Below are 27,553 nucleotides of genomic sequence, written 5' to 3'. Positions count from 1 at the left end.
TGTGGGGCTCGAATACACAAACTGCAAGATCATGACCTGAGCAGAAACAAGAGTCAGACACTTACCCAACTGAGCCACCCACGAAGTATTTATTTATTTATTTTTATTTTTTATGTTAGAGCAAAAGGAAGCATGGGCATGGGAGAAGGACAAAGGGAGAGAGAGAGAATCCTAAGTAGGCTCCATGCTCAGGGTAGAGCCCGATGTGGCACTCAATCCCACAACCCTGGGATCATGACCTGGGCCAAAATCAAGAGTTGGACACTTAAATGTCTGAGCCACCCAGGTGCCCCTAAACAAAAAATTTTATTTTAAATGCAGAGTAAGTAGTATAACAATTAGAAACCCAAGATGAGTTGTTTTCCATTATAATGCCCAACAACTGTATATTTACTTTGATTAATACATTATCTAGTTTCACAAAAGAGAGCAAAATGTTCCAGTTCACCTAACATTCTTCTGTAGTCTTATAGCATTCCTAACACTTAAAAAAAGTCACACAATATGGTTCCAATTAATTTCTTTTGATGATTCAAATGATACTTTCAATTTTACAGTGAACTAGGATGGCCATGACCATGAACAATTACACAGTACTAAGTAAAAAAGGGTGTGTATATGCATGAGTGCTTTATCTTTTCAGTAGCTAGTATACTTGACTGGCTAGGCTCTGTTTTACTATGAAGGGATGGACTGTTCACTGACCATATCATAACCAACTTCTTTTTTGTATTTTGGGTTCAATTCTTAGAGCACTGAATTACTGGGAGGAAAGTGAGGTTAAATATATACAGCGCGGGAGGTGCAAAAATTCATGTGACATCAAACCTACTAACTTGTTTTGCCTCACACAGACTTTGTTGTCCTGGAAAGAAAATAATCCTACTAGTTTTAGGGGGAAAAAGTTTATAAATTCTAGGGAATCATAGAGCTGGAAAGGGCCTCAAGAGATCTAAATTAGAGTCTGGCAGATTTATCTCAAACATTTTTAAGAAAAAAAAATGGCAGTTTCCCAAGTGAAAACTTAAAGAGCTATATGCTACCAGAATAGATTTAATATTGAATGAAGACAACGCATTTTCTTTGTTTTCTCTTTGGCATGACAGTGGCGGGGAAGATTAGGGGGACAGAAAAGGAGATATCCCATGGGAAAAGGAGCCCCTGAAACCACATGCAAAGGTAGCTGATCACAAAACCTGTCTATACCACCAGTTAGCCCCTATGTGCATAGTGTCTACGTGCAGAAACAGGCTGGGGGCAACACAGGCTTTAATTCTCTTATCATTGGAATGAAAGAAAAGAGAGAAAAGACTTAGGAGACAGTCCCTAGAACTCTGAACATCAAGGAGAGGCCTGGTACCCCTACAGGCCCCAAGTAATAATCTCTGTAGACAAATGTTCTTAAAATGGTTCTAACAGAGGCCACACTCCCTCTCATACAGAGAATGAATGACAGGGCTGAGCCCAGGCATTTCCTTTACAGGGTGCCCGAGCTGCCACAGGCATGTGGTGTTATCTAAACACTGAGCTCAACAACGAGAGGCTTTCAACCCAAGATCAGCATGGAGGGCACAAACAGACCACCATCTGCAGAGCTGAAGAGGAGCGGGGCGTGGAGACAAGACTCGACAAAAAGGCACTTGGCCAGCCCCGCCAGGAGCAGCAGCAGGGGTTTGCGTCGGCTCAGGCACCCCTGACAGGACAGCTGGGTGGCCAGCAAACGCCCTTTCTGGCGGTCCACAGGATCGTCCTCTGCTGATTCTAGTCAGACCTGCAGAGGTCCGCCCAGGACAGGCATCAGGCTGCCCATCCCAGCCGCACCCAAGCTCCTTGAGCTATGTTTGCAATCCAGCCACTCTAGGGGTCTGTCTGTGGGTTCCAGGAGGGTCCCTAAGCTCTCTTGCCTATGATTCTCCTATCTCTCACAGAGAAGATAGGTAAGAAGGACTCTTGCTCCGAGGGTGTTTGGGGTGCTAAGAGCAGCTACTGAAACTGAATACTTCATGTTCGAGCATATAATTAAATTCCTTCCAGAGGATGGAATGATACCTGAGATCTAGAAAGTGAGCTATGTTCACTGTAATTTCTCAGCAGGGGTTCTACAGCCGCTCCTCCTGTACAGTGAGCATGATCTAGTTCATTAGGAGCAAAAAGCTTAGAAGCAGTTTGCCCTCACAGTTGCGATATAAAGATAAAGTCCAAGATGCTGTAGTGTAATATGCATGAGAAATCATCTGGGACTTTTTTTTAAAAATGTGGATTCTCAGGAACCACCCCCAGATATTCTAATTCAATCTGGGAAGTGGGCCCAGGAATCTGAATTTAACAACCTCGGTTAATTCTGATGCATGTGACTTTCAAACCACACTTTTGAGAAACATGGTTCCATTTTGGAATTTGGGGAGAGAAGCAGCAGGAAGAGAAGGGAGAGTGAGGGAGAGTGGGGTCAGGGGGCAAACATGGTGGAGAGAAAGCAGATTACCAGAGGTTCAACAAAAAGCCAACCACACACTATGGCACTTTTTATAGCCCCTTGTCTATTAGCAGAAAGGACTCTAATTCCTTTTAAAAATCAGAAAAACCCTCTACCAACAAAGCCTGAAATGCCTTTTTCCTGTCATCAATATACTCCCCAAAGCAGAAGTTTCTCACTTCCTCTTGGAGAACTGAGGGAAGAATATCTCAATCTTGACTTGCTTTCTGAACTCTGATCTTGATAACGGCGATGCCAATTATCTCCACTCCTCGGAGAAATGGCCACATTTTGCACCCAAACAAGGAAAGCAGTATCTTTTTTTTTTTTTAGTGTTTATTTATTGAGAGAGAGAGAGTCACAGTGTGAGTGGGAGAGGAGCAGAGAGGGAGAGAGACACAGAATCTGAAGCAGGCTCCAAGCTCTGAGCTGTCAGCACAGAGCCCAATGTAGGGCTTGAACTCATATACCGTGAGATCTTGACCTGAGCCAAAGTCAGACACTTAACCAACTGAGCCACCCAGGCGCCCCATGATGAGCAGTATCTTGAAAGGACTAGAAATAAGTTAAAATGAGTTCAACACAAAATATCCCTATTTAGAAAAAGAAAAGCAATAAATCTATTCCCAACCTATCTTCAACTAAGGATTTGTCACACAATACAAGAATGGGGTAGGAGGTAATCCAAGGGTCAGCACGTAAAAGATCCAGGACAAAAAGCAAGAGAACTTCAGAACAACAGGAAAATATTTCTCACTAGTGTAGTCTCTTCGATTCCTGCCCCGCCTCCCCCAATAGTGAAATGGACTTCTTTATTGCTCTGGCAGGGTAAAAAGAACATTTTAAAAAAGTACTTGGCTAAGGCTAGGGTCTTGGAATATAAGAGAAACAAGCTAAGGCTGCTTCCAAGGAAAGTTACTAGGAATATTATGTTCAACACAAGACAGGGCATTGATAAAGTTTCCAAGATTAGACCCCATGAACCTAGGTTTCCATAAATCCACGACTAAGTAAATTCATCTCATGGTACCAACATGGTTTTCCAAAGCCAACCAGCATGAGTCTTTAAGTGGAAGCTTCAATAACACTCATGAAATACACTGTTATTCCAAATCATAGACATCAGAGCTGGTATTGGACAATCAGTGTAGCTAAATCAAGGTCATTCGGTGGGGGAAAATCTCCCCCTCCCCTCCAGTTCTGCTTTGGGGCAGGATGATCTATAAAGAATAAGGGAAATTTTGTAATTGATGTAACACAACCCACAGAATATGACAAATCCTAGAGAACAGTAGAATTATCTAGAAAGTGAATAAGTTCAGGGAGTCGCCAATCCTTTTAGCCCATACCAATTCAAGTGTGTTCAGGGTCTTAATAAGCCCTTAAACATATCTTTTATGTGAGTTAGCAGGAAGAGAACCTGGGATTGCTTTCTTGTTTTTTTACCATAATCCTCAGTTCCACAATTGAGACTTCTCTAGAGGGAACTGGAACTGCTGGACAACTAGTAGGAGAAAGAGACATTGTGATATGTGACAAAACAAACTCACTTTCCTCACTGCCACGCCTTTCTGGACTGAAATATAGACAGAGATCAGTGTACCTGGTAAAATTCCCTTCCCTTTTTCAACATCCAGAAATTTAAGTTTGACTGAAGTCAGCACAAGGGTTTGATAAATTTCTGATAAAGAGATCTTAAGATAAGGCATCCTGGCTGGCTCAGTGGGTAGAGCATGCGACCCTTGCTCTCGGTGCCGTGGATTCAAGCCCCACGTGGGGTGTAGAGATTACTTAAAAATAAAGTCTTTAAAGATTTAAAAAAAAAAAAAAAGATCTTTAGATGATCAAATGGCATATCCAGTCCCTCCATGAAGCCAACAAGGATGGCAGGCATTGCAGTGTTTCTAATCAGCATCTTCCAGAACAGAGACATACCCAAAGTTGAAGTGATCTGAGGTTTTGTGTATGGCCCGGAGATCCTGAAAACCACATAGAACCAAACAAGATCTCAAAATAAGTGAAGAGTGAGGGACACAGATCAAGGGAGACTACTGAATACTGGAAACGAACCATGGACTGAAAGAGGAGGGGGAGGGGGGAGGGGTTGATGGTCATGGTGGGGGGCACTTTAGGGGAGAAGCACTGGGTGTTATATGGAAACTAATTTGACAATAAACTATTATTAAAAAAAAAAAAACGAAAAAAAAAATAAATGAAGAGGCCCTACCATAACAGACTTGTTCTAGGACCCTTGTGAATTTCCCATAGATTTTTAGGGACTCCACACTTAGTCATCTCAGTTCATCAGATGGCCTGGCTTATTCAAAATCTACCTTCACCCTAAGCTGCAGAAAATAGAAAGGGGTTTTATAAGCAGCCATTCATTTAATCTTCACCTTAAAACTATTCCTGGTCCTACCTTCTGAAAGACACGACATTAGAATCAGCCCTGACCTCACAGTATAGTAAACTGGGGAGGGAGAGTTTAATGAACAGTGGTTGGCAAAAGGCAGGACAAAACAAGGGGAAGAGGGTGATTGGATGGCAACAGCAACAGCAACAGTGCTGAAGGAGTGGGTCGGAGTATGTGCAGGTAACCAGGAGGTACTTGATGGCAGCAGAGGAAGCTGGGGTGGGTCCACTCACTGTCAGGGTGCAAGGCCACAACGTTGGAGGAATGTTAAAGAGGAAAGAGGCAAGGTCTGAAAAAATCCTAAGCAGAAGAGGGTCTGAAAACAAAAATCACAATTAGTTACCTCCTTTTAAGAATTCCTATGCAAACAGTTGTAAACAAGAGAAGAGAGGAATGTAAAGGAAAGGGGAGAAAGCCAAACTGCTGACTGATGAGACACAGCTATAGGAAGACAGTCTGTTTCTTACAGAAGCCAGAGGGAAGACTCTCTCTCTCCCTCTCTCTTTCCCTGCCCCATTCCCTGCTCATCTGTGTGCGCGCGCTCACTCTTTCTCTCTCAAAATAAATAAGTACATTTTAAAAAATAAATAAAAGAAATATCTCAGGGGCGCCTGGGTAGCTCAGTTGGTTAAGTGTCCAACTTTGGGTCATGATCTCACTCATGGTTCATGGGTTTGAGCTCTGTGTCAGGCTCTGTGCTGACAGCTCAGAGCTTGGAGCCTGCTTTAGATTCTGCGTCTCCCTCTCTCTCTGCCCCTCCCCTGCTCACACTGCCTGTCTGTCTCTCTATCTCAAAAATAAATATATTTTAAAAAGGAAATACCTAGAATAACGGCTTTGGAATTATTTTTATAGAAACTCTTTGTAAAGTACATTTTATACTTCATCTCAGCACACCATTTCAATAATTTCATTAAACAATACTTACCACCTATGATATACTGATTTTCTATTCTATACTTTTTTATTTAATAAATACTTATGACCATCTAAATTGATTTCATGGCCCACAGAAGCACTGAAAGAGCTTTCCACCTTAGCCTCCTTGCTTCCTCTCTTGGTTGTGCTTCACTTATCCTGAATAGCAGGGCCAGAGGGACGCTGAATCATGCATCAGAACACATCATTCCTTTGCTAAAGATCGTCCAGTGGCTCCCCATTTAGAGACTCAAAACCAAATTCCTTTCAATGCCAGTAAAGCCCTAGACGACCACCTTCCCGTCCCTGAATCTCTGACTCCACCTCCCAGCGTTTTTCTTACTCTGCTTCAACCACATGATGCCCCCTTACTGATCCTAGAACAAGTCAAGTCTGCTTCTTCTTCAGGGTCTTTGCACTTGCAGATCCTGCAGCCCGCGATGTTTCTCTCCAGGCACATCTGTGGTTCAGTCACTTTATTCTTTGTCCAAATATCCTCATCACTCCCTCTCTGACACCCTGTGCACAAATGTGAGCTCCCTCATACTGCCTCCCGTGTCTGCTTTTCTTCCTCTACTACACGAATACCATCTTACATACCATATATTTTTATGCATTTATTCTCTTATCTGTCCTTTCCGATTAGATTATTAGCTTTTGTGTCTTTTCCTCACATATCCCAATTGCTTAAACAGTGCCAGACACATGGTAGTCATTCAGTAAATAGCAGATGAATGAATGATCTAATGGATCATGAGCAGCAATTTGAAAAACCCTGATTCTGGGAACATTAAAAAGAACAGCAGCCTTCCCCAAAGTTCACATGTGTCCTGACATTCACCTGCCCATGAAACCTAATCTGAGAGGCAAGCAGCAAAGCAGCATAAAACTGGGGGAAACAGTAAGAGGCTTGGAGATCATATGAATCAAAGTCCTCTTTGACAGGCAAAGAACTGGCCCAATTTGCCAGTGACCACCCAGGCCGCCCCCTCTTCATGGGATACCAGCACACGCCCTTCAAGTAAGTTAAATTCATCTACCTGCTAATAAGTGGCCAACAGGAAGGAAGAATTTAGCAGACAGGCAGGTATTTTAATTATATCTTGTGTGTTTTCAAAAGGAAAATTCATCTGTCAGGTTTTAGAAAGTGAATGGTGAATTCTACAGGTTTTGAATATATGCCCTATCCAATTATGTTTACGAACAGTGATAAACATTCAGACTGATGGGTGTAGGAAGGTGTATTTATTAATATATTAATTAGACTACAGGATTTAGGTAATTTCTTCTATTTGTGCTTTCATTTTTTTTTCCAAGTTTTTCTATAATGAACATGAATTTTTTCCTGTAATCAGAAGAGAATATGTTATTTTAAAATATCATCTCATACCCAGACCCTTTTTAACTAGGGGACCACAGAAGACAGCTTTGAGAAAAGTAAGAGAATAGGAAATTTAAAGATCTTCTTAATGGAAACTTTAAACAATATGCTGTCTCATAGGATTCTGGTGCAGATGCTAAGTCTGAAATTAAATCATACTTTAAATTCATATAATAAAATTAAAAAAAATTTTAAACAAAAATTTTCAGAATCCTCTGAAAATTGCAGTGTCCATCACTATCTTTATCAATAAGGGCAAATAATATCCTTCCTTTGATAGGTTTCTAAGTACTAAACAGGCCTACCTTGGTCAGCATTGAACACAGTCAACAGGTTAGGTCTGAAACTATACTCAGTTTGATTTCTTTCTGTAGATTCCCCACCCCACTTCCAAACCACCCATACATAAATGGCAAAGTCATATTATTGGAATAGAAAACAGATTCAAAATACAAAGTATTTTATGCAGAATCCAGGAATATTGCTCTTGGGAAGTCTCCCACACATGGGTAAATTCAAGAATAAAGAAGCCAAAACGATTGAGAGTGTACCAAGAAGCCCCTATCTAGAATATGTAACTTGCAACAGATAAAATGTAAGTGGTCAAACCTGTTACCACAAAATAAAAAGTTCAAACTACAAAGAATTCACTGATGGAATTATATCACAATAAATGCTCTTGAAGAAGCAACTAGTTCATTTAATTTACAAAACGTTTGTGTGTACACTGTATCATCTAATCCTCACAATAATCCTGTAAGGTAGACAGCAGGGATAACATTACTCTCACTGCACACTGGAGGAAACTGAGCTCCTGAGCAGTTATATGATTTGGGTCTGAGTACACAGAGGTGAGCAGCAGATGGAGGACCAGAAGTTTTTTCTGCTTCTTGGCTCAACAGGCCTTCACAGAATACATGGTAGAGGCTGATTATCCCCCTGGCAAGATGAACAGTGTCAGCATCAGAGCCAGAATTCATCTGAGTTATTCACTTCACTCTTTCCTTTCACTTCACCCTCGATTTATTCATGCATGCATTTACTAACTAAACATTTACTGAATACCTGCTAACTATGTTAGAAGTATTGTGCTAGGCCCATGGATTCAAAGACGAAGTAAGATGCAGGGGGCACCCTCAAAAACGAATGGGGGATAAGAAAACCAGTAGGTTCCTTCTGTAACATGAATAGTATTGTACTAAGGAGAACATGTGCTGTGAGAGACATAGGACAAATATGTGCCCTCCCCTGAGGAGGCAGGAGTGGGTGTGGTCACAAAAGGCTTCTTAGAAGAAAAACCCAAGCTGACTCAACAGAAAGAGTCGGAGAATTGACTCAAATTCTTAACTGGCAAAAGAAATGAGATAAATCTGGAGATGTTAATATATGGGTAAATTCCCAACACATACTGGTGAGCGAAAAAGTCAAGATGTAGAATAATTGTCTAGTAGTATCTCATTTGTGTTAAAAACGCACATGTGTATAGAGACAAAGCCAAAGCCATATGTTTTCTATGGGTACATATATAAGCATATAAAAACAGACAAACAAAAGGTTCTGGAAGCATACTATAAACTCCTAACACTCATTACCCAGGGAGGGGGCAGGGGACCAGGACTGGAACAGGCAGGCAGAAGGGACTTCGGCTTTGCTGAAAGTTTTAAAAGGAAATGTTACTAACAGAGTATTGGTATTTTTAAAAAGTGTTTAGTTGCTTTGAAAGAGAGAGAGAATGTGTGTGTGAGTGGGGAGGGGGCAGAGAGAGAGAAAGAGACAAGAGAATCCCAAGCAGGCTCTGCATTGTCAGTGTGGAGCACAACACAGAGCTCAAACTCACAAACTGAGATCATGACCTGAGCGAGCCAAAATCAAGAGTTGGATGCTGAACCCACTGAGCCACCCAGGCACCACAGTATTTGTTATTTTTTAACTTTTAATTTTGAAGTAATTATAGATTTAGAGGAAACTGCAAAGAAATGTACGAAGTCCTTCGTATCCTTTATCTAGCCTCCCCAACGTTATCATCTTTGCTCACTATGGTATAATATCAAAACCAGGAAACTTACACTGGTTCAATCTACAGAGCTTATTCAGATCTTGTCAGTTATATATGCACTCGTGTGTGTGTGTGTGTGTGTTTGCAGCTCTACACAACGGTACCACGTGTACAGCTCCATGTAACCACCACAATTAAGACGCTTAATGTGTGCCAACATCACAAGCCTCACTCACGTTCACCCTCTCGATCCCTGTTGCTAACACCTGGCAAGCACTAATCTGCTCTCCATTTTTTTGCATATATTAGTTCGTGAATGTTACATACATGGAATCATGCAGTATGTGTCCTTTGGGACTGACTTTGATATACAGCATATGGTTTGTTTTTAATTTATAAAGGAGCTAGCAAACTATATTTCAGAGTGGCTGTAATATTATACATTCCCACCAGCAACGTAGGAGTGATCCAGTTTCTCCACATCTTCACCAGCATTACTGGTGCATTTTATTTTATTTTTTAAAATTAATTTACTTATTTTGAGAGAGAACCAGTGCAAGCAGGTGAGGGACAGAGAAAGAATCCCAAGCAGGCTCCGCACTGTCAGCACAGAGCCTGACACGACGCTTGATCTCACCAACCATGAGATCATGACCTGAGCCCAAATCAAGAATTGTACACTTAACTGACTGAGTCACCCAGGTGCCCCCCATTACCTATATTTTAAAAAGCTAAACTAAGAAGTCGGACAACATATTTTAAAACAAAGGGAGAGACAAAACTAGACATTTTTAGCTTCCTATATGATATACCTAACACCATCTATGAAATATCTCTGTAACCAAAAACACCCCAGAGAACAAAAAACAAAACCACCCACAGAACCCTGAATCCATTTAAGCCCCAAGATCTAAAACCAATTTACAGAAAAAACTGGGGTAAGAAGGAACATGCTAAATGACAGTATAAAAATGCAATCAGCATAATCTAAAATGTAAGAAATTCCATAACAAGACAAATAATCCAGTTTCTTTAACAAATAGATCACAAGGGGAAAAAGCGAGAGGCAGGAATAACTATAGATTAAAAGAGACTTAGAAGCCATAGTAACTAATTACTATGTATAAACCTTATTTAAATCTTGATTCCAAAAGAACAATAGTAGCATTCATGAGACAATTAAGGAAACTGAAACACTTATTAAATATATGCAGTGATATTAAGGAGTTGTTGGGGTTTTTTTTAGGTGTGATAATATTGTGGTTATATTTGTAAAAAGAATTATCTTTGTATGGAAAGCACTGTGGCATGCCTCAGACAGTTTAACACAGGATTACCAGAAGACCCAGCAATTCCACTCCTAGGTATATATCCGAAAGAAATGAAAACAGGCACTCAAACAAATACTTATTCACAAATGTTAAAATAGTACTACTAATCGTACCAAAAAGTGGAAACAACTCAAATGCACATCAGTGGGTGAATAAACAAAATGTGGAGTATCCATACAATAGAATATTATCCTGCCAAAGAAAGGAATGAAGTACTGATATATGCTACAGTGTGGATGAACCTCAAAAATAGGATGGTAAGTAAAAGAAGCCAGATCGAAGGTCACATGATGCATGAAATATCTGGAACAGGTAAATCCTGGCAGATTGAGGGTAGCCAGGAGCCAGCAAGAGAAAAATATTCTGGAGAGCCACTGTGTAAAAGGCAGGGGTTTTATTTTAGGACGATGGAAATATTTTGGAACTAGACAGAAGTGGTGGTTGTATAACATTGTGAATGTACTACACGGGGCTGAATTTTTCACTTAAAAATGGTTAATTTTAGGTTATGTCAATTTTACCTCAATTTAAAAAAAGAATAATCTTTCAGAGATCTATATTAAAGCATTTACAGAGAAATGATATGTTATATAGAAATTGATTCAAAATTAATTGGGAAGGGAGGTCACAGATGAGGAATAAGTGAAATAGGATTATTCATGGTTTAATTACTGAAGCTGGATGAGAGGTATATTGGACTTCATTTTACTATTCTACTTTTATATAGATCTAAAATTATTTTTTGTTTGTTTTTGGTTGTGTGTGTTTGTGTATGTGTGTTTTGAGAGAGAGAGCAAGCGTGTGTGAGAGGGAAAGAAGAGAAGGAGAGAGGGGAGGGGGGGAGAGGGATGTCGATTTTACCTCAATTAAAAATTGAGAGAGAGAGAGAATCAATCCCAAGGAGGCTCCATTCTCAACACAGAGCCTGATGCAGGGCTCGATCCCAAGACCCTGGGATCATAACTTGAGCCAAAATCAAGAGTTGGATATTCAACTGACTAAGCCACCCAGGTGCCCCTAAAATTGTTTTTAACATACAAAGTTTTTTTAAAAAGAAAAAAGTCAAGATTTGATTTTACAGAAAGAAGGTCCACTTGATTTAGGGATTTAATATCACCTCCTTCTGAATAACAATACTTGAGGAATCTTAAAGGAAGGGTGTGAACTGGTACGTGCTTCTAGAACTCCCATCCATTCATGAGACATTCCCTAGATGCTTTGGTCTAAAGTTAAGTCTCTTGTAATAAAAGGCACATTTGTGCTTGGTGCAAAGGAATGGACATGGGGAAGCTCTGGCCTAGAGTCCAAAGACGGTGGGTTAGAATGAACACTGAAACAAATTCAACATGGACCTCTGAATAACCACAACTTCCATCTTGTAGGATAAGCAAGTTACTAAATCACCTGGGATATGGTTTAAAATGGCAGCTTCACAGGTGCTGCCTCACGTCTCACAACTCACTCTCTGGATCTGAGCCCCAGGAAGCCGTACTTTAACAAGATCCCCACATGATTCTCATGCCCTCTAAAGTTTGAGAACCACTGGGTTAGGATCCCAGGTGCCTGGTGTCTTCCAGGGGACAAAGCTGATTCTAGAGCTCCACCCTGTGGCCTAAAAACTAGACAGCAGCCTCACCACAATCCCTGGGTACCCAACAGTAACTCTGACAGGCGGTCAAAACCCAGCAAGAACCCTTACAACAAATCTAAGGATTTAATCCTTCAAGACACTATTTCAATCCATACCATTACATTCCAGGAATTAACAGGTCCAGAAAACATTACAGAAACCCTGCTTTGAAAATACAGACTATTTGAGGACGAGTATAAAACTACACATTCATTCAATATCTACTGAAGGTACTAACATTCTAAATGATGTGTTAGGCTCTAGATAGAGAAATAAAACATGGCCATGTCCTTAAAAATCCATAGGAGGGGCACCTGGGTGGTTCAGTCAGTTGAGTGTCCAATTCTTAATTTCGGCTGAAGTCATGACCCCAGAGTCTTGGGATCAAGCCCCGTATCAGTGTCCATGTGGATTGTAGAGCCTGCGTGGGATTCTCTCTCTCTCCCCTCTCTCTCTCCATACCTCTCTCTCCCCTGCTTGCTTGTGATCTTTTTCTCTCTCTCTCAAAAAAAAAAATCCATAGGAAAACATGACAGGTGATAGTACAGATAAAGATAAGCACTTTTTTGTTGTTGTTGAGAAGAAATTTCTGGGCACTGGGAAGGAAATAAAACATATATCGGTCTATCTGGGGACAGACACTCATATGAAAAGAAAACTAATGATGGCAAAAGCAGCAATCGAGCCAAGCAACATGCATGCCACAGATCATTAAGGGCTTTACACAGATTCTGATGAAAGCAATTCCTTCCCGTAGAAGACAAAGCTTCATTCACTCAGCACATATTCTGTGCCAAAACTGTGCCAGGTGCTGGGGACACAGGAGTAAAAGGATGCATTGAGTGTGTAACAGGGAACAAGGATGCTTTTCCTGATGGGCTACTAATGGTTTGTGGCCTTGAAAGGTAACTAAAATTTGAAAAGACCAAGAAAAGCAAGAAAAAAACACGTCCCCCATTTGTGTTTGTATGTGGAAGAGAGTACAAGGGGAGAGGGGAGGGACACTGGCACAGGGAAGGAGCGGACTGCCTGCTGAAGGAATTCTAGCCAGTAAAGTAGGTCCTACATTCATTCCAAAAAAACATTTTCTTAGCGCATCCCACATATAGGTTCTGAGGATGTGCCGCGAACAAAGATAACAAGAATTCACTAAAGCTCCTGGGCAGGGAATGGTAAGAGCGACGTTTAAGGATACATGATACATGACAGAAGCAAGAGGCAAGTTAAGAAGCCAGTGCAGCTGGTCCCTTCTGGAAATAGTGCTATGGGCGTGAGATGGAGCCGGGGCTTTCAGAACTGAAAACAGGGGCCAGGCACTAATGCAGAGCAATGCTGGTTATGGCAGAGGGACAGGGAGTCAGAAGAGGAAAATGGGACTCTGGTGTTTCAGCAGGGATGACTGTGGGACTGACAGTGACGTTGATAAAACAAACAAGAAAAGAATCAGTTCTAGGGAGAAAACAAGCTTTCAGTATAGGCTTCGGTGGATGGAACTCTTGTCTGAGTATTGTATATGCACCTATAGAAAGATGGGAGAATGGGGAAGAAAGAGAAAAGACAATTAAACTCCAACAATCCCCAGCTCTTCTCTTGTTTTCTACATCATCGAAACTGCTGGGTCCTCCCGGCCCTCCTCTCTCCCTCTTTGGTCCCGTCAAGCCATTCCCTGAAAGCTGGTGATATTGCTACAACCACTGGAATCACAGGGAAAGCAAATGCCTATGTGAAGACAATAGCCACCTTGGATTTTGTAAAATGCACCTAAGGGGCACCTGGACAGCTCATGAGATTGAGCCCTGCCTATTGAGATCGGGCTCTGCACTGATGGCGTAGAGCCTGCATATCTCTCTCTTCCTCTCTCTCTCTCTCTCTCTCTCTCTGTCTCTCCCCCACTGGCATTTTCTCTCTCTCTCTCAAAATAAGTGAATAAACATTAAAAAAAAAAAAAAAGAAAAAGACTGAACAATAAAATAAAATGTACTTTAAACACCTTAAATATATTTTTAAAAAAATTTTTTACAGTGTATTTATTTCTGAGACAGAGCACACAAGTGGAGGAGGGGCAGAAGAGAGGGAGACACAAGAATCCAAAACAGGGTCCAGGCTCTGAGCTATCAGCACAGAGCCCAAGGCAGGACTCAAACCTATGAACTGTGAGACCATGACTTGAGCTGAAGTCGGACACTTAACCAACTGAGCCACCCTGGTGCCCCAATATACTTTTTTAAAAAAGTTTATTTACTCGTTGTAAGAGAGAGAAAGTGAGAGAGAGAGCATGCATGCGTGAAGGAGGGGCAGAGAGAGACAGAGAGAATCCCATGCAGGCTCTGCAGTGCCTCAAGTACAGAGCCCAATATGGGGCTCAATCTCATGAACTGTGAGATCATGACCTGAGCTGAAATCTAGAGTCGGGACACTTAACTGACTGAGCCACTCAGGCACCCCCAAACATACTTTAAATCGTAAAGTGCACGAATTCTAAGTATATAGCTCAATAATTTATTTTTTACTAAAGTATATACCTGTGAAACTACCACCCAGATATAAAATCCTAGAAGCTTTCCTCGTAATACCCTTCCCAGTAGTACCCGCTATTCTGTCTTCTATAACCTGCTTATTCTTGAACACCACACACAGTTTTCTATCTATCTGGCTTCTTTCATTCAACATTAAGGCTGTTTGAGTCATCTACGTCAATGTGTGTATCTACAGTTCATTCTTTTTAAATCTATGTGATACTCTATTTTATGGCTATTCTGCAGTTTACTCCTCCATTCTTCTTCGATGTACATTTGGGTTGTTTCCAGTTTTTGGCTGTTATGAATAAAGCACCTGTGAATATTCTTGTACCTGTCTTTGGTGGAAGTTCATACTTATTTCTCTTAGATAAACCTAAGCGTGAGATTGCTGGGTCCTGGAGTCACATGTTTAGTTTTAGTAGATATTGACAAAGAGTTTTCCCATGTGGTTGTACCAATTTACCCTCACCTAAAATGTCTGAGAGTTCCAGTTGCTCCATGCCCTGGTCAACACTTGGTACTATCAGTCTCCTTAACCATTCAGGATATACATTGATACCATACTGTGGCTTTCATTTGCACTGCCCTCAGGAATGAAGTTGGATACTTTTCAAATGTTTATTGGCTCTTTGGTATCTTCTTTTGTGAAGCACCTATTCAACATTTCTGCTCATTTAAAAAATTGAGTTTTCATTTACTTCCTGATTTTTAGTTCTATTATATTTTAGATAGGAATTCTTGTTCAATACATGTATTATGAATAATTTTTTCCTAGATAATGGCTTGTCTTTTGGCTCATCTTCTCCCTTGACGCAATCTCTGTTGAACAAAAGTTTTCAGTTTGAATGAAATTCAATTTATCTTTTTTTTTTCTTTCATGTACAGTGCCTTTTGGGTTGTGTTTAAGAAATCTTTGTCGAGGGGCACCTGGGTGGCTCAGTCGGTTAAGCCTCCGACTTCAGCTCAGGTCATAATCTCGCGTTCGTGGGTTCAAGCCCCGCATTGGGCTCTGTGCTGACGGCTCAGAGCCTGGAGCCTGCTTCTGATTCTGTGTCTCCCTCTCTCTCTGTCCCTCCCCACTCATGCTCTGTCTCTCTCTGTCTCAAAAATAAATAAAACATTAAAAACAAAGTAAGAAATCTTTGTCTAAGCTAATGACCTTGCACTCTGGTCCAGATTGCCTCATTCTTCAAAGTTTCAACAAACAGCAGACCATGAGTGCTTTTTCCAGCCTGAGAGGTAGTTCCCTGAGCTCTGCTTTTCCGAAATAGTACCGGCAGCCCTCAACATGCAACGTGGCCGAGGCTGTCTGGTTTGTGCAGAAGGCAAGCAGCTACACTTCATTTGGTCTCTCCAGAAGCAGAATTGACATGGGCCCCACAAAACAGACATTTAACCTAGAGGCTCCCAAAGCCAGCTGAGGTCCTATGAGAAATTTCTTTTTTATAGTAGGAATTTGCCCTCATTGCCTGTTTTCAGAGGTGTCACTTACACACCACGTGAAAGCACCATCTTATAAGTTAAGTCTTTACCAGGAATTCCTGGCTTGCCCTAGTTTTATTATTGAGTGCGAAAGAATCACTCTTTTTATTATCCTTGTCAAAGCAAGACACTATTACCTGTCACAGAACTAACAGTTTCTGACAGAAAGTGACAGAAATTAAAGATAGGAGAAGGGAGAGAGGTGGTGAGTGAGCAGTCAGCTGAAACGGGGTTTTAAATTGGTAAGATGAGCAAAGTAACAGCAAAGGAATCTACACTTTTCCCGAACTCTCTCAAATTTAGAGGGTGACAGACCCGAAACCTGTTCAGAGGCCAGCTAGGCCAGGCCAAGCAAGAAATAACTGGGATGTTGGCAGTGACAAAGGAGAGCCTGGCCGTGAAAGGACGTCAGCAAAACTAATCCACATGAAAGGAAGGAAGCCTTGTCCAAATAGGCAATGTATATGTGCGCGTGTGACCTTTTCTCTCTCACCCGGCCTACCCGATGGCCCACTCATTACCACTCTAACCCCTAAAGCAGACCTTGCAAACTCCCCCGTCTATAGGGCCAGGCAAGTAATGTAAATGAGGGAAGCAGCCCTGGACTGAGACATCAAGAAGCGGTAGGACACATCTAGAAGGTTTGAGGAACTCACGGCAGCTTCGGCTAACTATTGCCATATGAGAATAACAATCCAATGATGCCAGAACTTCTGACTTTCTTAAGAGGTGTTAGAAATTATGGTTTTTCTGTGTAATTTCCCAAACACTATTAATGATGTAGGCCAAACAAAATCTCTCTCTGGGCTGAATCGGACCTATGGACAGCTAGTTTGCAACCTCTGTTCTAAAGCTCTACACCAAAGTAAGTAACATGTACAGGTCTCCAGGATTAGAAAGAACAAGAAACCTAGGAAGCTACCATGTAGGCAGAGGCTGGGCCCGGAGACAGTGAAAAAGGGTTTAACTTTTCGAAGCAGAACATCTAAAGGACTCAGACTTCAGAGCTGCACATGTCTGTACTGGAAAAACTGGGAGAGGAATCCTGAGAAAGGTCTACTGCAAGGGGGCATAGATGAAAGAAAACTAGAATGTACAAGGGCCTTATTTGCTTTAAAAGGGAGGGAGTGGATATCAAACACCAATATACACACACAGGCTATTTCAACTCTGTGCCTTGATTTCCTTATCATTAAAATAGGAACATAGGGCACCTGGGTTGGTTAAGTTTCCAACTTCAGCTCAGGTCATGATCTCACGTTCACGGGTTCGAGCCCCACATCAGGCTCTGTGCTGATGGCTTGGAGCCTGGAGCCTGTTTCAGATTCTGTGTCTGCCTCTCCCCTGCTCATACTCTACCTTTCTCTGCCTTACTCTCAAAAATAAAGATTAAAAAAAATTTTAAATAGGAACAGAAACTACTTCAAAGGGCTGTCATAAGGACTAAACAAAGAACTATTCATATGTCTGTCTTTATCCCTTGTAAGCAATGCTTAATAAATGTTAGCTATGATTTATTATGGTGAGGCCCTGAGAGGTGAAGTAACTTTCGAGATTACATAGCTACTAAGGCACAGTGCCTTGATGTGCAACCAGTACCAGGGTCCCCGGTGCCACCTGCCTACACGGTGACAGGCAGACAGTTCTGCACCCCCGGGTCACTGGCACCAGCGCCTTGAGCCCCTTCTATTCTGTGCACGAGGGGGTGGGGTGGGGAACGGGGTGACGGGGTGTCTCCACAACGATCAAAAAAAAAAAAAAACCATCCTCTAAACCATCAAGCGCTTCTGCCTCCCCTTATCTTGCTGAATGTACATGAAGTCAGACCAGGCGGTAACTAAAGGCCTCTCTAGAGCTAACATTTTATCCCACCAGCCAGCCCTTTAATCTGCTTATTTCAGAGCAGAAGCAGGGACACACGTGATCCCGCTCACATGCCTACACACTAACGTAGAAAGGTAGAGGTACAGCGTGGGCTCGGGGTAGGCCGGAGAAACCATTCCAGCATGGAATAAGCCCCAGGTTCAGCCAGGGAGAAAACAGTGTTGAGTGTGAGGTCCCCTTATTGATCTATGAAGATTATATTTGTTTCTAGGAAGCCCAGAATTCACTCACATGCCCAAGCTATTATAGGCTAAAATTTTCATTTACTTATAAGCCTGCTAAGGAACCACCCTAGGTTCCAAATCTAGAATTGTGAGGACACTGAACAACTTTTATCCTTTTGGGGGACAAATGTCTCTATGAGAATCTAATAAAAGCGCTCTCCCAACCCCTAGAAAAACTTTCATCTGTGCTCAGTCGGATACACAAGCACACACACCTTTACCTGCAATTTTGAGGGGTTCAAATTCCCTAAAATCTTCCTGTAGACTTTAACTATTCCTTGGAATAGTACTACTAATTTCTTCCAGGGTTGTCCTCCCAGGGTATTCAGATTTGCCCCGGAATCTAGGTTGGGGTCTCCAGGCAGCCGTGTTGAGGAGTCAAATCATCTGTTGCAACTCAGCATAGTTAATCCTGCATGGAAAAGACTAAGGGTCTTCTCTTCCTCTCCCACACCAATTTGTACTGAGAGAATTCAAACAGAAGACATCTGTAATTTAATCCCAAAACACCAGCGGATGAAGAACAGGAACCCAAGATTATTTTATGTCCTTTGTCTACCTCACACCCACAGAACTACACAGAATCTTAGAAGTGTAGAAAAATAACAGATAAAAACATCCGAAGCCACTGTGCTCCTCCTTTTATTCCAAGAAAGGAATCAGTTAAGATTACCAATTAACCTTAATAGGTTACTTTTCTCCCATATAGGCTTTGAAAATTACAGGTTACTGAAGAAACCATATAACCTCACTCATAATTAAAGAAGTAATCAAAACAAGAAGATAATCTTTCCCTCAATAAGACAGTGTAAGTGTTGGTAAGGATCTGGACAAATGTGTGGTCACATGCATAGTTGGGGGGTAGGTTTGTAAATCAGTGTGGCCTTTGGTGGTGGCACCACCATGTAACACTTTTTATCAAAAATATAAAAACAGAAGCACCTGGGTGGCTCAGTCAATTGGTGTCTGATTTCGGCTCAGGTCATGATCTCATGGCTTGTGGGTCTGAGCCTCACACTGGACACTGTGCTGATAGCTTGGGGCCTGGAGCCTGCTTTGGATTCTTGTCTCCCTGTCTGCCCCACCATCACTTACACTCTGTCTCTCCCTCTCCCTCTCAAAAATAAACAAACATACACCACTTTTTTTTTTTTTTTTTGAGAGAAAGAGAGAGAGCATGAGTTGGGGGTGGGGGGTGTTGCAGGGGAAAAAGAAAATGAGAGAGAGAGAATCTTAAGCGGGCTCCATGCTCAGCACGGAGCCTGATGCAGGGTTTGAGCTCACAAACCCTGAGATCATGACCTGAGCTGAAATCATGAGTCAGGTGCTTAACCAGCTGAGCCACCCAGGCACCCCAGTACACCCTTTGATGCAGCAATTTCCTACATACATTTTTGTAAAGGCAGGCCAAGATAGATGTGCAATCAGGCTCGATGCAACATTGTTTATAATGGCCTAAACTGGAAACAAGAAGTCCTGGCTAGAAAATCACTGCCATTAAAAGAATGTGCTAAAGGGGGTGCCTGGTTGGCTCAGTCACTGGGGTAAGTGACTCTTGATCTTGGAATTGTGAGCTGAAGCCCCACATGAGGCGTAGAGATTACTTAAAAATGAAATCTTTAAAAAAAGGAAACAAAGAATGTGCTAGACCTATTAGTGCTGAGAGATACGAATAAAGCTCCAATACATAAATTATTAACTAAAAAAGGAAGCTGAAAACAGTGGGTATTAGTACATGGCTCCTTTAGCCTAAATTATTTAAAGGATATACATGCTGGTATGTGCATTAAATTATGTTCTGGAAAGACAACAGTGCTGGGTGGCTCAGTTGGTTAACTGTGATCTCACAGTTCGTGGGATCGAGCCCGGCTTTGGGCTCTGCCCTGACAGCTCTGAGCCTGCTTGGGATTCCCTCTCTTCCTCTCTCTCTGTCCCTCCCCGACTCAAGCATACACAGGCTCATTCTCTCTCTCTCTAAATAAATAAACTTAAAAAAAAATTATGTTCTGGAAAGATATAAGAAACTGCTACTGTTACCTTTGGAGAGAAGGACTAGAGACCAAGAAGGAGAACTGGACTGATGCACAAATATGTAGGAATTATAAGTAACAGAGATAATCTGGCAATGAGATTTTTTTCTTTTTTTGATTCCTTATACTTCTCTTGATATAAATCTTAAATCTAATAAATGTTACTTTAAAATAGAACAATAATCTCACCTAGATTTTTTTTTTTTTTTAGTTTTATTTATTTTAAAGTTTATTTATTTGGTGGGGTAGGAGGGATGGAGATAGAAAATCCCAAGCAGGCTCCATGCTGTCAGTCTGGAGCCTAATGCAGTGCTCAAACTCATGAATTGTAAGATGGTGATCTGAGCCAAAATCAAGAGTTGGTCACTTAACCAACTAAGTCACCCAGGTGCCCCAGATGTTTTTTTGTTTTGTTTTGTTTTAAAGAAGCCATGTTTAGTGAGAAGACAAGTAGAAAGGGGAAGAGAACCCAAATACAACACACAGTAGGAAACTGCTGGGGGAAAATTAGGAGGAGGATTAAAACACTCAACCCTTCCTCTTCTCTCAAGACACTGCTAGACAGCATGCACTGTTCAAGCTTTCCAGTGGGGATGACGGCTCAGGGCCTCACTCCAGCTACTAGCTTTTCACTATAATGGTAAGTACAAAAGGTAGGAGGTTAGGAGAAGGCTGGCACACTTAGCCCAAATTCTGCCCCTGGTAATATGGATAAGGCAGAAGAGTTATTCCTAAAGAGTCCTAAGCAGCAGAGAATGTTATAGCTGAACACAGGGAAGCAGGCGGAGGGTGAGCCTCCGAAGCACACAGTGCAAAGGCACACTAGGGGTCCTGCCACTCTGTGCATTTCAGTAGGGTGGGAAAGCAGGGCTGGGTGCCTATGCACCAGAGAGGGCAGGGAAATGCCTGCTGCTCTAAGGAGACTCAGAGAGCCCTGCTAAACATCAGGAGCACCCCTCTGAGCTACACAGATCTGCTGCAATAGTTCTAGCTCCCTCTGACTGCCCCATGGAGAGAATTAGCTAGAACTAAAAATCACCAAGGAAGATAATCCTCTGTACTTAACTGCCCCTTTCATTTGAGGCCCAGGAAATCAATCATAACCCCATTTACTTTCCATGATATTCTTCTGCAATACTGCTTTACAAAGTAGGAAGTTACCTCCATGCAGAATATCCAGAGGAGCTGACAACACATGTACGTCTTTAATAAAGCAAAGCTAGCTTTAAGTACAGGTGCCATAAAAGGTTGTCCCTCGCCCATGGGATTTAAAGAGCATGAAAGAGCCTCCTATTTGAACCCATCCACACACCTCCCTAATGACACCTAGCATTCTTCTATTAGTGATTTGTACCATCAGTTAAAGATTGTCCTAAGTATACTCTTCTAATAAAGCAGACAGAAGAGGAAACACATTAGGTCACTAATACTATAATGCAGTGGCTCTTAACCTTTATCATTTTAGCCACTGGTCTGTTTGAGAAACTGAAAAAAGCAAACTCCCATCACAGAAAAGTACACGTAGATGGGTACATAATATAATTTCCACACAATCTGGGGAATTCACGTTTTTCCTGAAGCCCATGTAGGAAAACCCTCCAGCCTGGAGTTAAGAGTCCATGGTTCAGCAGCCACAAGTTTGACACATTCTTCCCCTCGATCTCCTCCATCCCCCCTACAAGAGCTCCCAGGCAAGCAAGGAACCCTGGGCCTAAAGACAGAAGGCAGTACTGGAGGGAGGCTCTCACTAGTTCATCTATTTACCTTTGATTGTCTTGTCTAGAGTCAGATTACAATATATGACTCCCTTAGCAAGAAGTGTGTATGTCTCACACTGCCTGTCTCTTGGGGACAGGGCTCCCCTGGCTTCACAGGCACCAGTATATGTTAAGGGACGTCCAACTAAGATCAAGAGCCAAACAGGGTCTCACAAGGCTTGCTGGCTGATCTCATTACCTGAGGGTTGAGGTGGGGGAAGTTTTAACACCATATGAATAAAGGCAGCTCACCTCTGAGGTTTTCGAATATCCCAGAGTCCCACTCCTTCCTTTGAATTGGCTGTGGCCAATAACCTGGGCTCCACAGGGTTAAACATGACACTGTGAAAGGCTGATGGATAGTTTGCCAGGCAGAAGGGCTCTGTGAATAGAGAAATGACAATCAGCCCCATAGCTCATTCAGCACCTCTGGGCCAGAGGCAGGAGAAGCCGGAAGCACACCCTGTAGTAACTGTCCTAGTAGCCAGAGCCCCAGAGTAGTCCATCGCTCCGGCAGTCACCCCTGTTCATGAGGCCCCAACAAGCACCAGCACGCACTTTCTGCACGCGTAGTCTGAAAGCAGCAACTCTAACACATATAAACAAACCTGAAGCTATAATACTCAGAAATACTATTATACCTCTTCTGATCCTGTGACAAAACAGAAATGGTCACAGTAACTGGGAAGGTACGCTGTTTTACAGTAAGTAAAACTGAATTCCACATGAGCTGGAAAAGTTTACAACCAATTACTGGTAGGATTATTGTACCTTAATCCAAATTTATTAGTTTTAGAAATTAAGAGTTTTTAAACTACACAAAAATTTAATGAAGACAAGGCAAAACAATGAGAAAAATGAAGACAAGGAAAGATAATAGCACAGTCTTCCTTTCTCTCTGAATTGCTCCTTAAATTGAGGTGGAAAGAGCCTCAGTCTAGAATTTTATGATTTCATTCCCAGTATTGAAATATTTTTAAAAAGCACCTAATACTTGAACTCCTGCATCCAGTCAGCTTCTAATCAGCTTCACTTAGAAGCCCTGCAGCCCTCTGCATATACTAGCTGGCCCCAGGTAAGGAAGGAGTCACTTTGCTGCCTAGAAGATCATCTTCCTGTGGATGCTGTTTAGAAGTAACAGACAAAAAAAAAAAAAAAAAAAAAAAGAAGTAACAGACAGCACTCCACACTGTAGGCTACCACACGGGACACTGCGCAGGCCCCTGGGCGCTCCATCATCTCAGCCAGCGGGCAGGGCTCACAAAGGAGAACTTCACCTGCCCAGGGCACGGAGACTCTGCCACAGCTGCTCCGGGGAGCTACCTATCTGCCTGGCTCTAAAACAAGCCTTAAAGCCCGAATCTCAATAATGGGGCACAGTCCAGCATGTTAAAATGCCCTCTGAATATGGAATAATAAAAAGATCCAGGCCTTGCCAGACAAGACAGGCAGGAAAGTTAACTCTGTGTACACAGGTTATGATCGTGACGAAACTGCACGAAAGGTGGGTGCAGGGGTGACACTGAGGGTAGAGCTGGAGGAAAGAGTTTGAAGACAGGCAGAGTTACAGAGTGAACTCTCTATTCAGGAAATAAACTGAAAAGATGCATTTCCTGAAAAACTTCAGAGAAATTCAACAAAACAATTCTTCATTCTTATACTTCATATACTTCAGAAGCTGAAAGAGCACATTTGGAGGAGGAACTCACCTCGAGAATCCCCCTAACACAGAGAGTATTTGCCATCATTTTCAGTTTCTCTACACATGTCTGAAATCAGGATGCAAGTGTGTAACACACCTGTTCTCTGTAAATAACCAAGACTCTGCGCATGTCAGCACCACACACAGAGCTGGCCGTCGGTGACTACATTCTACAATGAAGAACTACATCTCTCTTCCTTGGAGCCACTAAGCACCAAGGGCTGTGGTGCTTGCTGTAGGTCCAAGGGTTTGTGGAGACTCACAAGTGGCTCGAGGAGTGATGAGAAAGGTGCCTCACTTCCAACTGCTAAGGGGTAGGATGGGACCTCCAGAGACACACATCTATGCCCCAGCCCAAGAGGGTCCTCTCTCTTTCCATCCCTCCCACTCAGGTCACTCAGGTCATCAACTAGATCTGTAATGAATGCGACATCAAATTCTTCAACACTGTCCAACAGCACTTTGACCCTACCTCCATGGGGGGACTCCCGGATGTCCCAGATGAGAACCCGGCCATCATCTGAGGAGCTGGCAAAAATGTTGTCATTCACTGGGCTCACCGACAGGCCATATACCGCGTCTTCATGAGCAAACACATCCAAGGTCTCACTGCTGAGAGACAGAGAGCAGAGAGAGGCACACACGTGCATACACAGAGTGCAGAGTCCCAGCCCCAGAGTTCCTCGGGTAGGGTTCTCTCTCATTTCCAGTAGAAAGTCAATCTAGCGAAACCCAAAGGAGATTGTATTTCCTTAGAAAGTAGGTACTCAATTCCAGGTAGAAAATAAAACTCTATTGGGGCACCTGGATGGCTCAGTTGGCTAAGTGTCTGACTTTGGCTCAGGTCATGATCTCATGGTTCATGAGTTCGAGCCCCACGTCAGGCTCTGTTTTGCCTCCCTCTCTCTCTGACCCCTCCCCAACTCATGCTCTGTCTCTCAAAAATAAATATTAAAAAAGTTTTTTTAAATAAAGGTTCTATTAGAAAATTTTTTTATAGATTTCATGGTAAATTTGCTTTTTGCACTAAATGAGCATATGTGAAAGTGACTCAGTAGATGAGTTTAGTGTTTTCACTTACTGCAGAATACATCTGCTTCTGTACAGATTTGGGCTTTAAAGCAGCCAGGTCTGATGTCAGCAGGGGAAGAGGGCTGATCTGGCAGTCTGGTATGGTGAGCAAGAGCAAGGCTCTGGGGCCAGGCAGTCTAGGTTCAGATCCTAGCACCACCTGACCTTAAGTTATCTAACATCCCTACACCTCAGTGTTCTCATCTGCAATGAGACCATAATAGGATAGCTTCATAAATTTATTTTGAGGATTAAACTGATTAATACATACAAAGTACCTAGAATAGTAACTGGCACATAAAGATTAGTCATTATTATGTTGTTTCCTTCTTTTCCAGTTTCTCCCTTTAAAATTTCACCTAAAAGGTATAAGTTCATTCCAACTTTATAAACCCTATCCTTTTTTTAAATCAAAACTGTATTTCAAAAAAACAGCAATATTGGTGTAAAGAGAATTTGCCTCTCTTCATAAGAGAAATAGAGTCAGTCACCTTCACATACCAATAATCTATTTACCTTTCAACATCATGGAGGATAACTTGCTCATCATTTCCTGTAAGGGAGAAAGTAGACATTTGAAAATTCCTGCGAAGTGCTCCCTGTCCATATTATAACATAAAATCTTAAAGTTTTCAGAAAACATGAACAAAGTCAATGTTAATACAAAGTAGGAATATTAATTAGAAAAAAAGCTTTATAAAAATAATTTCAGAAGGATAGGATATTCTTTTTGTTGAGATAAGGAGAGCAAGCAAGCGTGCACATGAGCAAGTGGCAGGGGGCAGCGGGGGGCGCAAGGTGGGGAGGAAGAGAGGAAGAGAGAGAGAGAGAGAGAGAGAGAGAGAGAGAGAGATTGATTGATTCTTAAGTAGACTCCACACTGGACACAGGGCTCAATCTCATGATGAGATAATGACCTAAGCCAAAATCAAGAGTCAGATGCTTAACCAACTGAGCCACCCAAGTCCACGGATAGGATATTCTTATAAAGAATTTTTGAAAGCCTTGTAGCAACTAGGTATAACATAGTAAGTTTCCAAAATGTATTATTTGATGGAATATATAGATAGATACATAGATATAGATACAGACATAGGACCACCATCACAAAAACAACACAAAACTGTGGCCATTAAGAAAAAGAATAAATGATCATAGGTACATTAATTCATTCATCCAAGCTAGTTTTTTGTTTTGTTTTGTTTTGTTTTTTAATTAAGCCAAACACTCAACTGTGAGACTTAGAATACAGATATTCTGGGGCGCCTGGGTGGCTCAGTTGATTAAGCATCCGGCTTCGGCGCAGGTCATGATCTCACAGCTTGTGGGTTCAAGCACCACATCAGGCTGTGTGCTGACATCTAGCTCAGAGCCTGAAGCATGCTTCAAAATCTGTATCTCTTTCTCTCTCTGGCCCTCCCCTGCTCATGCTATCTCTGTCTCTCAAAAATAAATAAAAAACATTAAAAATTAAAAAAAAAACAGATATTCTATGCCTTTTTTTTTTTTACCTATAAAATAGGGATAATAATTGTACATACTTCGTAGGGTTATTGCGAGCATAAGAGTACCTTTGTAAAACCATTTAGAATAGGGCTGAGCACTTAGTAAGCCCCCAGTAAATGTTTGCTACTATTCATATCCTTATCATCTGTTATAGCATTAAAATGTGATGATTGTAGGATTATAAATGATGGGAAAGTTTTTATCCACTTTTTTCTCTTGCATTTTTATTTATCCCATCAAGGAATCTAAAACTACTACATTCACAATTTTGTGTAGTCCTGCCTTCAAATGGTTTATATAACTGAACATAAAAACCTAAATATGAAAAAACAAAAGTAAAAAAATTCCCACTCAATGCTGAAAGCACAGCCAACAGGCACTTAAACAGCAAGTAAAAGCAGCGATAGAGATGTGGCCCAGGTAATCTTAAATCCCTGGCTACACACTCTATTGTGGGTGCATAGCAAGTAAATCAAAACCATACTGATGCCTTCTAGGTAACAGGAGGAGCTGAGGTGCTAGGGACACAAGAAGAGTAAGATTCCGCCTGACCCTCGAGGAACTTCCAGTCCTGACTACACAAACAACGACAAAATGGGTGATCTTATGGTAGTGATGTGTTCTACAATGGGGACACACACAGAGGAGCAATGATATCCTTCAAGGGCAGGTTGAAAGTACGTGGCAGAAGAGGTCAATGTTTTTATAGGGAAGAAGACATTTGAACAGAAACTCCAGTAACCCAAAACTCTTACCAATGAAAACTCAGGGGAACTGGTGGGGACTGGTCAACTGGTCATGACCCGTGACAGAGCAGCAAGAGCAAACAATACAAGGGCACCTAAGATGACAAGTGGTTTAGTGGGCTAGAACACAAGATGTGGGGGGAGAGGGACGGCTAGAGAGGTAGACTGAAGTTTAGACTTTGTCCTGTGGACACTGTAGGATCAGAGGTTCACAGAGTTAAACTTTATTTTTAAAGGAAAATTTGGGGTGTCTGGGTGGCTCAGTTGGTTGAGCATCCAATTTCGGCTCAGGTCATGATCTCATAGTTCATGCGTTGTCGGGATCTGTGCTAACAGCTTAGAGCCTGGACCCTGCTTCAGATTCTGTGTCCCTCTCTTGCTCTGCCCCTCCAGTGCTCATGCTGTCTCTTTCTCTCTCAAAAATAAATAAACCTGGGGCACTTGGATGGCTCAGTAGTTAAGCATCCGGCTTCGGCTCAGGTCATGATCT

At 41.9% G+C, this 27,553-nt stretch overlaps 1 protein-coding gene across 2 annotated transcripts in view; it reads right to left on the bottom strand.

The window, feature by feature from the left end:
- The window catches only part of DCAF5 (DDB1 and CUL4 associated factor 5), a 101,716-nt gene that overhangs the window by 47,064 nt on the left and 27,099 nt on the right, over positions 1-27,553 (bottom strand). For both annotated transcript variants that reach the window (XM_029950454.1, XM_029950455.1), the window contains exons 3-5: positions 25,328-25,364; positions 24,213-24,352; positions 22,291-22,420 (exon numbers count right to left, since the gene is read on the bottom strand). In XM_029950454.1, coding sequence (XP_029806314.1) covers positions 22,291-22,420; positions 24,213-24,352; positions 25,328-25,364 — 307 coding nt within the window. The remainder of the gene's footprint in view (positions 1-22,290; positions 22,421-24,212; positions 24,353-25,327; positions 25,365-27,553) is intronic.

Source organism: Suricata suricatta, chromosome 9 (assembly GCF_006229205.1).
Source record: "Suricata suricatta isolate VVHF042 chromosome 9, meerkat_22Aug2017_6uvM2_HiC, whole genome shotgun sequence".
Classification (NCBI taxonomy): domain Eukaryota; kingdom Metazoa; phylum Chordata; class Mammalia; order Carnivora; family Herpestidae; genus Suricata; species Suricata suricatta.
Note: the sequence above shows the minus strand (reverse complement) of the source record. Positions and strands in the feature narration are given on the sequence as shown.